A 17229-nucleotide genomic window follows, 5' to 3' on the forward strand; every position below is an offset into this window, starting at 1 on the left:
ACCAGAAGCTCCTTGTTGGAATGGCTGGAGCTTTGGAATGGCAAGTGGGAGACTCCTACTTGAGCAGATCTGGTAATGCATTGGCAGGCTGGGACACTTGCCTGTAATTGGATCTACTTCTAAGAAAGCACCCTAGTGTGTCATTTCAAGTGATAAACCAATGTTGGTGACAAATCTTCTTTGGATGATGTCTGGGCGGACAATGGGAGGAGCACGGTGGGGAAAGCAAATACTCCTTTAAATTAAGTAATCACTTGAGCTATAGAGAAAAACGGAAATTGAATCCTACTCAGAAGACCATCTGAAACATAGGGAAAACTGTACCATACACCCCAACTTTGCAAGGATGAAAAATAATCCTGTTTTCTCCCACCTGTTATATTCTTCTCTCACCTGATGGAGGGGGGTGGGTGTCCCTCCCTCCCCAGTTTTGAAAGGAGGGAATACCTCTAGAGAAAAGAGCAACTGAGAATCCTCAAAGGTATAGCTCTGGGAAGGGGTGAAGAGGGAAAACTACTTCAAAAACTCAGGTGCCTTAACGTTCAGGAGAGAATAGGTGCTCCAGAAGGGCACAATCCTGTGACCCCCATGAGGTTGAAAGAGGTCCGCCCCCATTCTGCAATGCTGGAATTGGGCTTCAAAGCTCACAGGGAGGGAACTAGAAGCTGGCTCCAGCTCAGTGCCTGAGGACAGTGGCAGTGAGGCAACTTCACAGAGAAGTCTGGGTGGGGCAGGGGAGGGTGGGGATTGACCACTTGGAAGCTTCTTCCATCACATTCCAGTTATCAAGAGCCAGTGGCTGGTGAATGTTCTTAGATGGACAATTAGGGTGACCAACCATCTTTCTTTCCACAATGAGAGGTTTATGACATACCAAGCACTTCAATTTCTGCTCTAGTAGTTCTGAAGGGAATACAGAAGTGTGCCTCCACAAAGTACAATAAAACACACATTTCATAGAAGGCAAACTGGTGATGCTCAGAAATACCACATCACGCACACATGCACACAAAAACCAGGCCGCAAAACACACACCAAACACACAAAAGCCCAGCAAAACACACACTAGGCGAAAAACAAACAAACAACACAACATAGGCAAAACACAGCCATCTGTCAGGGACGCTTTGACTTAAATTCCTGCATTGAGCAGGGGGTTGGACTCGACGGTCTTATAGGACCCTTCCAACTCTACTATTCTATGATTCTAGTGCCCCCACCCCCAGTGCCGATTTTGCCATTGCTATGAATGGACAGGAGTCCTTGAAATATGTTTAATTTGACTGATGGATTTATCTGGTTTTTAACTGCTCTTATGTCACAATCTTCTATTGTATTGTAGAAATCTGTATTGTTTTTCCCCCTCTTTTTTTTTTGAATATATTTTTATTTATTTTATTTTTATAAATGAAATAAACCATACCAAAATTACCAACAACCTAATCAATACTTCAATTTCCCAACAGTACAATATTCTGATGAGGACACCACAATAACAAAGGGAGAAGAAAAAAGAGAAAAAGAAAAAAAGAGAAAAAGGGGAAAAGGGAGGAGGAAAGGAAGTGAAGAAAAAAAGGAAAAAAATTCCCTCCCCTTCCCTCCCCCTCCCCCTCAAAAAATTAAGTTTAAACTCTAACACCCCCAGGCCTCCGATGCCATTCTATTTTAAAAACTATATCTATAACATTAACAATTTACAGTTTAATAAACAACTTTACATATCTATATCATATCATCAATCTTATATCAAGGAAACAGGTCTACAATTCATTCCTAAAAGCCTATATTATTAGTAATAATATATATATATATATATATATATATATAGTATTATATAATAAAACTTAATATAAACCTTCAACCATCAGTAATAAATTTTATACTAGATATATTATCTATTTTAAAATAAAAAATATAAAGAAAAGCAAGAAAAATAAAAGATAAAAGAGGATAAACCAATATAAATATAATCATTTATCTTCTGAATTAGCCTGAATCATATAGACTAAGCACAAACAGTTAACAAAGCTTGTTTAAAGATTCCAGTTAATGGGGTTGTAACAGAATTCTCACGCATTTTTACGTTAAGCCAAGCCTCCGCCATTTCATGATTTAAAAACTTCTTCATCTGACCTTCAGACCCAATACAAAGTGTAGCAGGATATTTTAAATAATATTGTAAGTTCATTTGTTTTGCCATGTTCTTTGCACTGATAAATTGCCTTCTTTTATTCGCCACCTCTTTGATGTAGTCTGGGAATAACATTATCTTGTTTCCAGGAAAGGCTTCCAGCCTCCCTTGCCAAGCGCAGGATATAATTCTTTGTGGAGACTTTTGCAAATTGAACTATGATGGTGTAATCAGTCCTTTTAGCATTTGGCACACGAAATGCCTGCTCAATATCAAGTAAATAATCAGATGAAATAGGGAGTATCTCATGCAAAAGTTGATCCACAAAAATAGGCAATTTTACATCATTAGGCAGATTTTTAATCCCAATAATCTGTACATTGGATCTTTTCGTGAAGGCCTCCAGTTGATTCTATCAGAGATATTTTTAAAACAAATTTGTGACGTAGTTTCATTTCCTGCCACTCGGTTTTCAAGCTCATTAATTTTGGTCTCCATTTTTTGCCGTGATGCATTAATTAAATCTACAGCTCCTTGCAGGGCAGTGATAGAATTTTGGATTAAATCCAGCCTTTTGACTTGCTCCATAAATTGCAAAGATAAAGTCTTTATCAGCATAAATAATTTTATTCCCCTATATCTTCTGTCTGTCAGGGTGGACACTGAGCCCATAGAATCCCAGAGTAGTTCTGATTCTGAGGAAGAGCAGTCGCTCCTGGGAGAGGAGCGCGCTCCTCTTTCCCAGGGCCAACAGCTGACGGAGATTCCTCCCACCAGTATTCCTAGCTTAGATAGCAGTCCAGGGAGTGACAGAGTGCGGGAAGCAGACGTGATGGACATGCGATGCCGACGCAGAGAGCGGCGCCAAATGGAGGGCGCAGAAAGGAGGCGTAGTGCCCGGTTGGCGCGCAAACAATGGCTGCGCCCAAAGGATCCAAGGGAAAAGGGGAGGGACTCTCCCTAGTCCTTAAGTTCAGGGGTCTGCCAGTAATTCCCTTTCAAACGGGGACCAACTGTTCCAACTTAGGGCATAGGTACTCTGCTGCTCATAACTAGTTGCTAACGGTAGAGCTGTTAAGTTGTAAAAGAGGAATAAAGCTTTGAAAGGAATCCATTTGTCTGTGTCTGGACTTGGCTACTGGATTAGACTGAGAGAGGCCTCCAAGGAGCCCATGACACTGTCTTCGACACTTTTGACACAGAGGATGTGGGGGGAGTAGACGCCCGCTCCTTTCTTCTCCTCAGCACAGACATCTTTCTCTCAAACAGATCTTACAGGTCCTCAGATGTTCTCAAATATTGTTAACGTTTCTTAAATCATCCCTCAGAGGTTGCTGATATTTCTTAAAGCATATATTATTATGGAACATGTCAGCCCTGTTTTCTCCTATAAAATAGGAGTCTCAGTACAGCTTTTTGAGTTGGTAAAGCTCTGGGGAGATAATCCTGGAATCCAGCCCCCCCCCCCACTATCATGTGGGAGTTACCTTTCTCCAAGATGTTGTCCAGAGCTGCTGTTGCCTTGCCCCCCCTTTCCATTCCAGGGGGGAGATGAAAAGGTTTTTCAACCTTTTAAAAAGCTGTTTGAGAAAGCTCCCACGGAGACCAGAGCGACATCGGTCCCAACCGGAAGTTCCTAGAAATCTGTATTGTTAATGAATTATTTCAATATTTTGTAAACCACTTTGGGAGGTTGCAATATTTGAAAAGCGGTATATAAAAATGCTTTAACTAACTTGCTACCTAGCTAAAGGAGGACATGAAAGGATCTTGTGTTGCAGGTTAGGGTTAAAGGCAGTTTTCATGTCTGAAAAGATTGAAGACTATTGTTCTGAGAAATCAGCCATGTTGATCTCACCAGGCAAACATTTTGCACTTTTGGTACTGCTATGTATTTGAAATGCAGTGATTTGCAGAAGCAAAAGCAAGAGCAAGATGAAAAAGCACATGTAGGGCTCCTTCACACTGAGCTTTTATCCTGTGATTGAGATTGCTCCTTCAAGGAAGTTTGCAGGCTCTTTGCTTGATGCTGTTAACCTCCAAGGCGCCTCCTGCAGTAAATGCCCTTTGTTCCGTTTTTAAATAGATCGCAGATAACGAGCTATCAAATTACCCCACTATGTTCTGCTTGAGTTCCCGCTGTGAAAAGAGGAAAAACGGCAAGAAGAGGAGAGAGATCAATGAAAGGTAATGGAAGACTCAGATATGGGAAGAAGGAGGGGGGAAGGGGAGGGGGGAAAGGAAGCACGTGTAAAGGGAGTCAGTGGTGATCCTGCATTTGAAACGGAAGCAGCAAGCTCCACTTTAAATGCAGGGTTTTAGGCTGGTGTAGAGATGCCCGTAGTGGGACTCGACAGTATATGATGGGATGAAATCTATAATTGCAAATCAGTAACAGCAAATTCGGCTATTCGGCATCATGCCATCAGTTACAATCAACTCACTCACAGGTAAAAGTTTTCAGAACTGAAGCTTAAAACCCAGTGTAATGTTATTCCAGGCACTTAGTTTAAGAATGATGCTTCCACTGTATTTTAAACTTTATTGGCACAATCACTCAAATTCAAAATTGCTGCCATTACAGGATGATTAAATACCTCTCTCGATCTGTTTTCAGGAGGCAGGAAGAGTCCAGTCGACAGAACTGTCTCAGGACATATTCTGCGTTCAGACAGATGCCTCGACCCCCTGCCACCACTGAATCCCCACCCCTGCTGAATGTGCCACTCTTCACACCGTCCTCCAAAGATCCTCATTCAGTCCACCCTTTTCCCAGCACTGTTACCAGCAAGGAAAGAGCCATCTGTATCAGTATCACTGGGATGTGTGAGCGTGCATGTGCATATGTGCATGCACACAGCCCCCAACCCCGCGTCATGTGCAGCCCTCAGAGCCAAAAAGGTTGTGCGCCTCTGCTCTACATGGCTGTGTGTGAGTCACTGCCCCACAACATGAGCTATTGTGGGTCTGTTGATAAGGAGAGGAGCAAACGCTACACAACATACTTTTTCTTACTGTCTCTTTTCGCTGTTTTCTCCAAGACTGCCCTCCGCCGCAGGTAGTCGTTCTGGATTTCATTATACTTCGCAGTATGTTCTTTTATAAGATCAGTGGTTTTCTTGTGGTGTCTCTTCACAAGATCCTTCATTTCTTTGTAGTGCTTCTTCTGAAGTTTCACAAATGCTTTTTGTTGCTTCAGCTCCTCAATAGTTTGTGCTTCAACTTCTGCAATAATGAGACGAAACACTTAATTGTTGTCGCTGTATGGCAGTATATATTCATAGGACATACCAAGCTTTATCAATAGGCCTGAAAAACCTCACCGGAGCAGGGAACTGAGAGGCCTAAGCAGAACTTTGGTTTGCATCTTGGCCCATGTTCTGTGTACACAAAGCAACATTCACAGAAAATTGGCATCAAAGCATCCATCCATGGTTCAAGACAAATATAGGCAACTGAGCTGTGCCTTGTACGTTTAGAAATCCCCGTGTGAAGGAGTCATGTGGAGGAAGTAACATACGGTCCACAATCCCAGGAAGGCTCTGCTTACACTTACACACACACACACACACACACACTGCTTTTGAGGGAGAGAAGCTGCATGAGTAGGGCTTCTGGAGGCATGGGAGCCCCTGCTCTCACATTACTTCCCCTTGTGGCTGTAGCAATGGTACTACTTGGAATGGGAGATTCCAGCCAGTGGAGGCTGGTGGCTCTGATTTTGGTGGGCCTGTGAATCCATTCTGGGTTTCAGTCAGAACCCCAGAATGGATTCAGTGCCCCACCAAAATCAGAGCCACCAGCCTCCACTGATTTCAACTCGTATGAACGGGTGCTGGCATCCAAGACTAGGGAGTACCTGGGCACCCAATTCTATCCAGGAATCCGGCAGAACCCCTCCAGCTGTGCCCCCGAGCCATGCTCACTGAGCACCTGCCCCCGCTTGCCCTCTGCCTGCACTCGCCGAGCTACCCGCACTCACTCGAGTGGCCTCGTCCAGCTCCGCAATCGCCATGGGGGGGGGGGGCAAAAAGGCAATTGTGAAAATGTGCATATTTGAGTATATGCAAAATGGGCCTGTGAATAACCCATATACGCAAGATTACAGGCGTTTGCTTGCCTGCAATCTTGCGTATATGGGCCATTCACAGCCCCATTTTACAGATATGCAAATGTGTGCATTTGCGAAATTGTGCATATTCACATATATGCAAAATGGGGCTGTGAACTGCCCATATACGCTAGATTGTGGAGCTCGATGAGGGCACCTGGATGTGTGTGGGCAGCTTGGTGAGCGGCGGGGAGCTCAAGTGCGGATCCTGGCGTGTGTGAGTGGGGGCAGGGGCTGGGTGGTAGCCCCAGAACCCGGAGGGGGGGCACCTGCCCATCCCTATCCAAGATGCAATCTGTAGGTACTGCTCCCCACTTACAGACTGATCTTATGAGCTAAAACACAGTTGCTCAAAGAAGCAGGCAGTGGGTTGCTGCGCTGGCAGCAGCCATGGGCACAACCGATTGCCCTGCACAGCCAGTAGAACCTATGCTTCCTTTCTTTATTGTCAGTATTTTGATCCTGGCATTGCACTAAAAATCCAGGAGGCTTGTGTAGTAGCTGCACGGGATTGTGGTACTTGGACTTTAATCTCAGTCATTCCAGTCAGATCAGAGCAGGAGCTTCTTTGTCTTGGGATGTGCGAGTTGAAGAACTGGTTCAGAGGATTATTTATTTATTTCAAAGATTGCTACGCCACTGTTCAGAATGATAAAGTTCTCCCAAAGTGGCTTAAAAGCAACAAAAAATTACAACCAATGTAATACCACAAAACATCTGACATTAAAGTCACATTAAAAACTCCATAAAGTCTAATAGCTAAAAGAGCAGCATAATACAACTAAATACATGTCAGCCACAACCAATGCATGTACCAAAGTTTAAACAAGAGCAATAACTAAACTTTACCCAAACCAAACATGTTGGCATTTTTTTCTGAACTAAGTAGCCTAAGCACACTTCCAGTGATACCAACAAAGCTTAAAGGGGCCCAAAGAAAACCAGCTCCCCCACAAGTCTCCCACTGCTCCTTTTTCCAACATTTCTTACTATGTTGGGGATACCAGGGCTGGCTCCAGCACTAGAGGGGACATGGGCAATGTGTCCTCTAGTGGGCTTCTCCTCTCTCAGTGGGTCCTGGTGGACTTACTGAGTAGCCATGGGTAGCACAGACATGCTCAGAGAAGCGCTAGGTGGCTGGGTATAGTCACTATTTTAATTTCGCAGAAAGCCCCCAATGTAGCAGCACTTGAGAGCATTGTGGGACATTAAAATGGCAGCTAGACCCAGCTGCCTGGGTCAGGAAGAAAACATTAAACAATGGTTCAGGGCAGGCGGACATCAGCAGTGGATGTCAGGTACTGACACCAGCCCTGGTGGTGATAGTGGCTGTGGCAGGGGGGAGACCTTTTGGCGATAGAGGACTCAGGCTTAAAGCCTGGATGCTCCACCACTGTCTCTGTGCAGCTTCATATATAATTCCACCAAGCCAGGAGGAGGCATTGGGAAGTACACAGCCTAGGCTTCCTAGTGGCAATCATGGAATCTCATTCTCTCTCCCTCTCTCTCTCTGTCTATATTAGAGCTGTGCACAAACGGCTTCTCAAAATTCTCCACCCTATTTATGGGCAGAGAAACTGGGGGGATAATTTCATCGAATTTCTTCTAGGGGAGCATACATTCTCCAAAACTTTCTCATAGATAGGGCTCACTACTGGCAGGGGTTGTAGCACAGGTTCTTTTCTTTTTTCCTAAGGGGTTTTGGTTCATCGCACTGCTTCTGTAGGTGGCAACAGCATCAAATGGGTTGAGGCTTCCACTGGGGCAGAATTTTGAATTTATTTTGGTAGTATTTTTGAGATTACCTAATCACTGCAAGGTGGCCAAGGGTGCAGTGTATATTTTCTTTCTCTGTTACATATTTTGCCATTGCTCTGCAGCCTCCCAGGCCATCTGCATTTTCTGAACTGAAAAAGCCTCATGAGAGGAATTGCCTCATGATGACTTCGTCATGATGGCTTTAACTGATGTGTGGGAAGCCAAGGAGGCTACAGGCTGCCACAGAGATTATTGCATGATGACAGACAGGACACTCACGCATGCTCCTTGGCCACCTCATAAGTGAGGTAAGCCCAAGAACCCCAAACCCAACCCATGATAATTTCTTTAAAATTTCTCCTCCTTTGAATTTCTTTTCGAAAGCAATTTCTTTTCTATCAAATTGAATGAGAATGGTCGAAAAAAATGTGGGAGAAATTTTTGGCACAGCACACACAGACACAGACACACACACGACTGGTGGCACAGAATTGAGCTATCTACTCCAGAGGGGTCTGTACCCCATTCAACAGGGGCTCAGGAGGTTCAAATTGCTGAAAACCATTTTTTGAGGTTGCTCCTCCCCCCACCCCCACCCCACACACTTGAAAGTTTTAGCACCACCCCTAGTATAAATCAATATGAATAGTGCATAGGGACAGACACATATACATGTGATTTGCTCACTTTACATATACCTCTTTTTAGAGGCAGAAGGATTGCAGAAATAAGGCAATCCTGGCCACATGCATGCCCTAGTCATATTGGTGCTTGCAACAGGTGTGGGGAATGTGCACAATAACAAGGTAAGAAGAGCCCTGCTGGGTCAGACCAAAGATGCATCCAGTCCAGCATCCTGCTCCTCACAGTGGCTTGCCCGATATTTCTGGGAGCCCACGAGCAGGGCATAAAAAGGTTACGGCTCTCCCCTGCTGTGCCCATCCTGTATAGGTTATTATGGAACCTTCAGCATCTGCCTGAGAGTTGATATTAGCCTGCTACACTGGTCCACTCAAGCTTATGTGGCATACTAATTGGAAGGTTACCAGAAGATGCTAAGTTCTATTTTCCACTGGCCAGAAAAAGAAGGGCTACTGGGAGGTTGCATCCTTTCCAAGACGATCATGGGAGGGGCAAGATTTCCATCGGCCAGTGAAGAAGCAGCTGCAGGGAGCCGGCTTCTCCCTTCTGTCTGCCAGAAAAAAGCCTCACCTCCAACTGCATGCTGGGAGTATGGAAATGAGAGGAAGCAGATGCTGCCATCAGCCAGAGGACTAAGGGCCACCATGCAGTTGCTCCACTCAGAAATACCAGCAAGAAGATCAGACTGGCCCCAAATGGATATAGATGCCTCATCACTTTGTTCTGGGATCTCTCTCCATTCTCTTTTCCATCCACTTCCCTTGCCTTGTGTCTCTTGTCCTCTTAGTTTGTTAACCTGGGGAGAGGGTTCATGTCTCATATCATGAGCGTGCTGCGTTGGGAGACAATGACCTGACTCACATGTAGTGCCAATTCATGTGTTGTTTAACCCATGAACTGGTGGGGCTGCAATGGAGCAAGTGTGCCCATGTTGCCTCCCATGCGATGGTCACTTCTGCTTTGCATCACCGTTCATAAACAACCCAAGAATGCTCTGTTCCTGGGTTGTTCGATGTGATATCCGAACCAGGAACTCTTGGTTGTTCTGGGACACACAACCCAGAGTTTTATGCCAACAATAAACCATGGGTCAAAACTCTTGGTTGTTTGTCCCTCAATAACCTGTAGTTCTAGGTTTGGACAGTACATCAAACCAGATACAAAGAAACCGGATGCAAAGTGGAAGCAGTGAGCAGTTGGGAAGCAGAGCGTTCGTTCACTTGCTCCCACAGGGTCCAACAACACATCGTTTAAACAAGCCATGGGTTGTTGTTACAAGTGAACTGGCCCATATTTGTCTGAAAAGTGGGATACATAGATATATATGGTTTCCATGGCACAGTTTGCACAACCATTCATATTCCCCTAGGAAAACTCCCCTCAGTTCAATTCAGAACTTTAGGCTTAAGTTAAAAAGAATTCTGTGTGCATGGGTAGCATTGCATTTTACATTCTGAGCAACAAAATAACTTTTCAGAGAGATAGCATGCAATTTGTATCCAAGCATTATAAGATAGACAAATTGTATCATGAACCAGGTAATTATGAATTCTGGGTATCACATTGCTCAATAGCTTCCAAATACAAGCTGATATAAATTCTCTGTTTTTGGTGGCTAATATACCACATTGCTGAGGGTATTGCTTGTTATCTTCTATTTTGTGAAAGTAGCAGCTGGAGCTGTAAGACTAACGATAAAAGCTTTATCTAAGTGCTTCTACCACTGATTCTACAGAGCTGGACCAGTTGTGGCATCTAGAACTTGTAATACATTTTGGGGGTCTAGTGAGTTAGGTAGGTGTTAATTCATAATTTCAATGGATTGTTTATATTTCAAGAGTTCTGTCCATAATCAGTAGAAAACTGATTATGGATGCAGTTTGCTCCTATTTTTGTGAAGGCAGATTTGCATATGTGAACTAATATTGGTCTTTCCTGCTTTTAATCTGAGGAAAGATGTGTGCTTGAGAACTAAGGGAGCATATCTTTGTGTCGATAAGAAAGTGGCCAACTTGTGTATGCTCTTTCTGCTAAGAGTATCCAAGATGTTGCCTTTGCCTGAAATCGAATGCCCTTGTTTATAAAACAAGCAAATTCTAGGGTTATTTAGCCACATAACCTAAAGAAGGGTTAGGGAATGGGTGGCCCTCAAGATGTTGATGGAATGCAACTCCCATCAGCCCTAGCCAGCAAACCCAATGATGATGGATGATGGGAGTTGTAGTCCAATGACATCTCATGGGCCACACATTCCTCATTGCTAGCCTAGAGCATTATGATGCTTGCTGGGAATTCTTAAATTTATAAATCTGTTACCTAACAGTGTAACTGCTACATATATTTTGGCTTATCCTGATTTCAAGCAGATGTAAAAGTTCCTAATTATACAGGGTACCTCAGTTCAGCCTTAAAAAAAAAACACAACAGCTTCAGGCTAAGCAGTTCTTTTTTCAAGATCCATTTATATCAGGCAATTTCAGGGTGGTAATACCATTCTTATGCGTCCTAATCTTGAAAATGAGGTCTTAGTGCTGTAACAGGATATGTTTAGTAACCATACATTCATGCTTGAAATGTCCATCATATGGTCACTAACTCTGCTTGCAATTAACACATGAGGGATATTTTGTGTTAATATTTTGAACAAGAAGAACTAGATAAGAAGGAAAACCATATTGTTATTTATACAAGTTGCACTTTCTCGACCACCAAAACACTGACTCATCCAAGAGATGCTGCAGTTTAAGATCTACATGTCTCTTACCTGTCAGGACGCTCTGAATGAGATCTTCTGTTTTTGCTGGCACTTTCACAGAACCTAGATGTAAACAACATCAATACTTTGAGATGAAAGGACAAACGCAAGGCCTCAAACTGTAGGTATGCTGGTTGTCTTTTTAAGGTGAGGAAGCATCCTTAGATTTTCTCATCAGATCCTCCTGATAAATGCAGGCCGTCAATCCTGCTCTTGCATAAAAAGGCACCATAACCCATTTGATTAGTTAGAGCATACCGCAGCAGGGCATCTCATTTTGTTCCAAATGCTATAGTTGATGTATTGACAAAGGCTGTCAGAATGCCCCCTACTACTTCAGTCCCCCTCTTACAGACAGTAAAGCTCAGCAGTTATTTCAGCAATTTTCCAAGTTGGTTAAATAAGGTACAATAGGAGTGGGGGTGGGGGGGAATTGTTCAGGAGTGCTTCCTAATAGTAGCAATGGTGGCAGTCCTCCTTGTGGCTACCGACCACCATTATTTCTTACCCTTTTTATTTGGGGTTACCATTGCCTCTTCCACATATCACTCCCCCCTCCATTTTGCCCCTGGCCCCAAGGTTTTAGTCAATGGAATCACTAAAACTAAATTGCAGTAACTGAAATCAAACAGAACACAAAGGAAAGTTTGTTTTCATTTCAGTATTGCCTCGCAGCTACTTCTCATTAGGCTGAGTTTCAAAACCACAGAGCAATTTAAACTGGAGAGGAGGGGAAGGATGAAGGGATAATGATGGGCACCCTAGCTGGCCAATTGGCATTGCAAAGGCAGCAGAGTGACATACACAGAAAAACCCTGCCACAGGGTTTTTGACAGTGCCCCAACTTGGCAATACCCAATAAGGACACTGTGAAAGCTGTTCAGATAGGGAACATTTGCTTCGAGATCCTGTCTGCTGCTTATTCTGTGTGCAGAGTACCTGTCATATTCCCCCTCCCTCCCTCCCTGTTTGCTTCCTGTGTCAAAACTACGAAAGTCACTTACCTTTTCGCAGGGGTGATTCGCGGTGGGGGGTAGGAGCTCCGCACCTCCCCCCGAAATCCTAACCTGGCCGGCTCCGCTCCGCGGCAACTCCGCGGAGCCGCCAGCCGGGTGCATTCGCAGGCATGTGGAGCCTGCGGACGCAAATGGCAGCGGCCACAGCAGCCACCATTTGCATTCCCCTTCTTTGCCGTGATAGGCTACGTAAATCTTTATGTAGCCTATCACGGCCTCCACAGGGATGCAAATGGTGTCCCTAAATGGGCAAATGGTGTCACGGCCTAAAAGGGGAAAGAGACAAATGAAAGAGACAAAGATTGTTGCCACATCTCTTGCTGCCGCCTGTTTCAGTGAAAAACAGAGAAGGCTGGCTGTTGTGACCACATGCTGATGCTGCTTGCTTGAAGGAGAGAGATTGGCCATTGTGACCTCACGTTGGTGCTCACGCCTGAAGGAAAGGGAATGGCCATTGTGAGCGAGCTCATGCTGATGCTGCCTGCCTCCCATCATTCTCCTAAGACTGGGATGGGGGAAAGAGCTCCTGGTCCATGCCACAACTAGGTGTTCCAGGTGCAAGAAAGAGTTCCAAGAGGACTCAAAACATATCAGAAGCAGGATTCAACACCAGTAAGTGTCCCCAACTACCCACAGGAGGCATAAGGACTGCCAACCGTGTTTATGTCAGAAATGTCTTTATTCAGCTTCAACCTATTGGCACCCATAAATGATGATTTGTGCAAACCATTCTGACTTCCACATTCCTCTCTCTGCCAAAACTCAAAAGAGTAGAACCTGGCTGTTCCACGCACCCTTCGTCCTGGCTAGCCTTTGCAACAGCTGGCTGGATTATCAACAACAGGAGCTGCTACCTCAAGCAGGAGCCAGAAGGCTTCACATATCTGGTGCTTTGCCCTCCTTGAGGCATTTATTAATTCCAGCTAGCAAAGAACCAAGCTTCTGCCAGCTGACTTTCTTATCAGCCAATGTGGGCAGACATCCAGCTCACAAATGGTTGCCTGCAAACCTACAAGAACAAAATCTACTGACTGATGATGCACTGAAATAGTACAATAGCAGAACAGGACCACAGCAAAAACTGAGTCTGGAATAAAACTGGCATAGACATATACCTGCCCCCGCCCCACCCCCAACACAAACACAAGTTTTATTCACTCATCACATGTGCATTCTATCCTTCCTCCAAGGTCCTCACGACAGCCCTGAGACGTAAGTTAGGCTGAGAGGTTGTGACTTGCTTAAGACCACACAATGAGCTTTGTGGCTGGCAGGGATATGAACCTGGGTTACCATACCCAAACCCAATGCAGTCCAGCTTCTTATGGTCATATAGAGCACAATAACCTCAAGGTGCAAATAGCACGCATCCACCAGGCCATTCACCACTTGCAACAGCTCTGCCTGACAGCACTTTTTTGCATATGGGAAAGTAGCAAAGAAGAGAGAGTTTGTTACAGGCATAGCCTTTCAAACAAACATGAACACATATATTCATGTGTTCCATATATCTAAAAAAAGAGAGAGCACGCTGGTCTTAATTTCTATTTGTTCTAATAATTTTTGTGCACTAACAACAGACCACAAAGAAGTTTATTCAGCTGCATTTTTTCCTTAGAAAGGCATTATAGAAATGATACGATATAGTCCAGTTCTTACCCGGTGCTGGTTGGCTGGGAACAACCTGAGTGGATGGTTTAGGGGTGAGGGAAGTGGTGTGGTTTACTCCATTTTCAGCTGGTGCAGGCTTAGGTTCATTGTGAGCTTCTGAAGGTACATCTCCCTGATCCGCCTAACAGTAGAAAACACCTCCCATAAATATGCAAGAAAGCTGTACTCTTGTCATTAGGGCACTTGACCAACAACTTGAACATGGATTCTATGAACAGCTCTCCACCCCCCCACCCCCCGCCAGTTCCATTCACATACTATGATTTATTCACATTGTAATCTGGTATGGGGAGAATGGTATTTGTTGAAGTACCTGGCACAAAAGGAAACTTTGTTTCAGCTTCAGAATAAATAAAAAATAAAGTATCTCTTGCTGCCATGATTGGTTTTCAGCTCTGATTACTTACGGTGGAGAAAGCCTTTTGCAAAAATGAAAAACTGGAATTAATAACGGAAATCTGCCACTGCAGTAAATAATACACTGCACTAGTATATCAGCTTTTAAGGAACAGCCCAGTCTGCGGTATTGTTATATACATCTGCATAAACACAGATCCATTTTAAAAAGTTATGTAAATATAGATCACGTTTGTAACATAAAACACCTAATTTTATCCATCCATAATCACACTATTGATTAGACCTGTCAGCAGGATACTATAGTAAAACATTTATTGGGATCTCTTGCATCTAAATCTTCAATGTCTTTATACCCCTATTTTATATCCCACCATGGAAACAAAGTTTATGCCATCCAGCAAGTCCACATAATACCATTTCTGCATATAGATCTCAATCCACTATTGTGTTACAACATAAAAACTATGCAGATACACATATAATCTAACAGCAGAATACAGTAGTCACCAATGAACAGAACATGATATAGAATGACTTCTTTCTCTCTTTTTTTCCCAGCAGTCTGATTACTAATTCACCCCCAAGGCACATGAATCGTTCCCAGGACGGCTTGCCCATAATTATATTCAACAAGATAAGCTTACGTAAACAGTACCTCCATCCTTGCCGCATGCTTGGGTGAATATGTCTGTAATGCTCAACCTGTTTAAGCATTCCCCACAACCTTTCCTTCCTTGCCAGGAATCAGTGCCCATGTTTAGAGCTCATTCTTTTTTACTTCACACTCATCACCTTAGTTGCTTGATTAGTGGTCATATTTCTCAACATACATTGAAGATTCCCGCTACACTAATGGAACAGGGAGGGAGGCATACAGTCTCGGAGCACTGCTAGGTTGTCTCCTTGAGATCTGAAAATTTATATAAGAAGGACCTGTTGCCATGGTACCTTGCTGGATTAGTTTCTTGGGCAGCTTTCATTTTCACTCTTCGTTGGTAATAAGTGATGGGGAGAGGGGGGAGAAAAACAGTTCTCTAAACATGGCAACCTTTCATATGAGTTTATAGGTGCAGCAATGGGGTGAGGAGAGAGCTTAAAAGATTACGGCATGAATAAATTATGCTGAAAACTGGCTCAGCATTCACACCCATGAACATTACAGGATACAAATGGATTCCCACTGCACCAATTTAACTCTTCAAAAGCAACAGAATGCAATTAGATTCTGAACATTATATCCCTTACAAAACACCCCATCTCTTGTATGCAGTCAGTGGAAAGAAAGTGATCATTTGTTTATGCTTGTTCTCTAGAGAATCTGTTTTATAAGGCATCTAATGAAGCTAAATGGATAGATAAATCTATACTTGCTTTTGTTTGCAAACTGCCAGCTTCCATATAATTGGATTTCTTTCCAATCACGCAGGGACACTGGTGTTACATCTCAATAGGGAAGTAAAGAATAAAATTGATATTGCTGGGGTAAGAGTAAAGAAGCAGAGTTTTTTTCTTCCTTCCATTCATCTTACTGAAACGCTGTGCAACAAATGAGGATCCCTCATGTGACAGTGACCTATTTCTAAGGCAAGAGGGAAGTTTATGCAGATATTCCTGACAAGACAATGAGATCAGATGGAAGCACCTCTAAGTTGCTGCTGCACCCAATGCCTCCCTCTCTACTCTTGGATTGGGAAGCAAAAGGTCCTGTGGGCCTGGAAAGGAAGGCGCATGCAACCAGGCAATGGAACATACCACTGCCATCTCGCTTAGCAGCTCACAAAAAACAAGGCCACTGTGCCTGGCTTTCTCTATCGGACAGTAAAAAGATCTGCAGTTCTAGGCAGGGGAGTGGGGGGGAAATGGTAAGGAGTGCACAGCCAGGCGATGGCGCATTCAACTGCTGTTGCTCATCAGCTCACCTGAGGCATGGCTGCTGCTGCACCTGGCTCTCTGCCCTTGGACAGTGAAAAGACCTGCAGGAAGGGAGGAAGGAACTTGCAGCCCAGCAACGGACCACCCAATCACTAGCAGTTGCAGAACAGTGAAGGGATGAAAGGCCATGATACCTGTCCCAATAATGTAATAGGGACTGGGCTTTTCTGGGAGGAGGTGTTCTGCTTACAGTGGTGCAGGAAGAGAGTTCCAAAGATCCAGCCAGGATCAAGTCCAAAAGCAAGGCCAGTATACAGTCCAAAGTCAAACACAGGACAATACCAAGAAAGGAAACATAATTCAGGGAGCTGATACTCAAACATTAATCCTGCACCTAGTGTCTGGAACTGAAGGCTTTTAAGTCTGGGCCTTCAGAGACCCACCTGAAGCACAGCTGCACGCTATTAGTGCCACCAGAGGAAGGGTCTACTCAAGAGCAGGGCCTTGGTCACAAGAGAGAGGGCATTCTCAGTTGAGGCACCCCACTTATGGAATGCCCTCCCCAAAGAGGCTGCCTTGGCATCTACATTGCTATCTTTTCGGCCTCAGGCAAAGACTTTTCTTTTCTTTCAGGCACTTTAGAGATCTAGTTCTAGGTTTTTATGGCAGTTTTTCCTGTGCCATTGTTGTTTGTATTGTATCTTATTCTTTTAAATATCTGCATTGTGTTTTATATTTTAACCGTTTATATTGCATTTTAGTCTTTTGGCTGTTTGTAATCTGCCCAGAGAATATTTGTTATTGGGCAGATTAAAAATGTAACAATTATCAAATAAATATACCTTTACTCATGAGGAATACCTATTCCTCTGGTGGGCACTTCTGGGTATGGCAATTGGGGGAGCCTTAACAT

The 17229-nt window shown here is 43.9% G+C and overlaps 1 protein-coding gene across 2 annotated transcripts in view; it reads right to left on the reverse strand.

The window, feature by feature from the left end:
- PLCB1 (phospholipase C beta 1) overlaps positions 1–17229 on the reverse strand; it is a 703903-nt gene that overhangs the window by 108702 nt on the left and 577972 nt on the right. For both annotated transcript variants that reach the window (XM_084825185.1, XM_084825194.1), the window contains exons 24-26: positions 14073–14205; positions 11407–11460; positions 5137–5356 (exon numbers count right to left, since the gene is read on the reverse strand). In XM_084825185.1, the coding sequence (XP_084681311.1) occupies positions 5137–5356; positions 11407–11460; positions 14073–14205 (407 nt within the window). The remainder of the gene's footprint in view (positions 1–5136; positions 5357–11406; positions 11461–14072; positions 14206–17229) is intronic.

The sequence above is a fragment of the Heloderma suspectum genome, chromosome 1 (assembly GCF_057233095.1).
Source record: "Heloderma suspectum isolate Gila_16-S chromosome 1, 16-S_ref, whole genome shotgun sequence".
Taxonomy (NCBI): Eukaryota; Metazoa; Chordata; class Lepidosauria; order Squamata; family Helodermatidae; genus Heloderma; species Heloderma suspectum.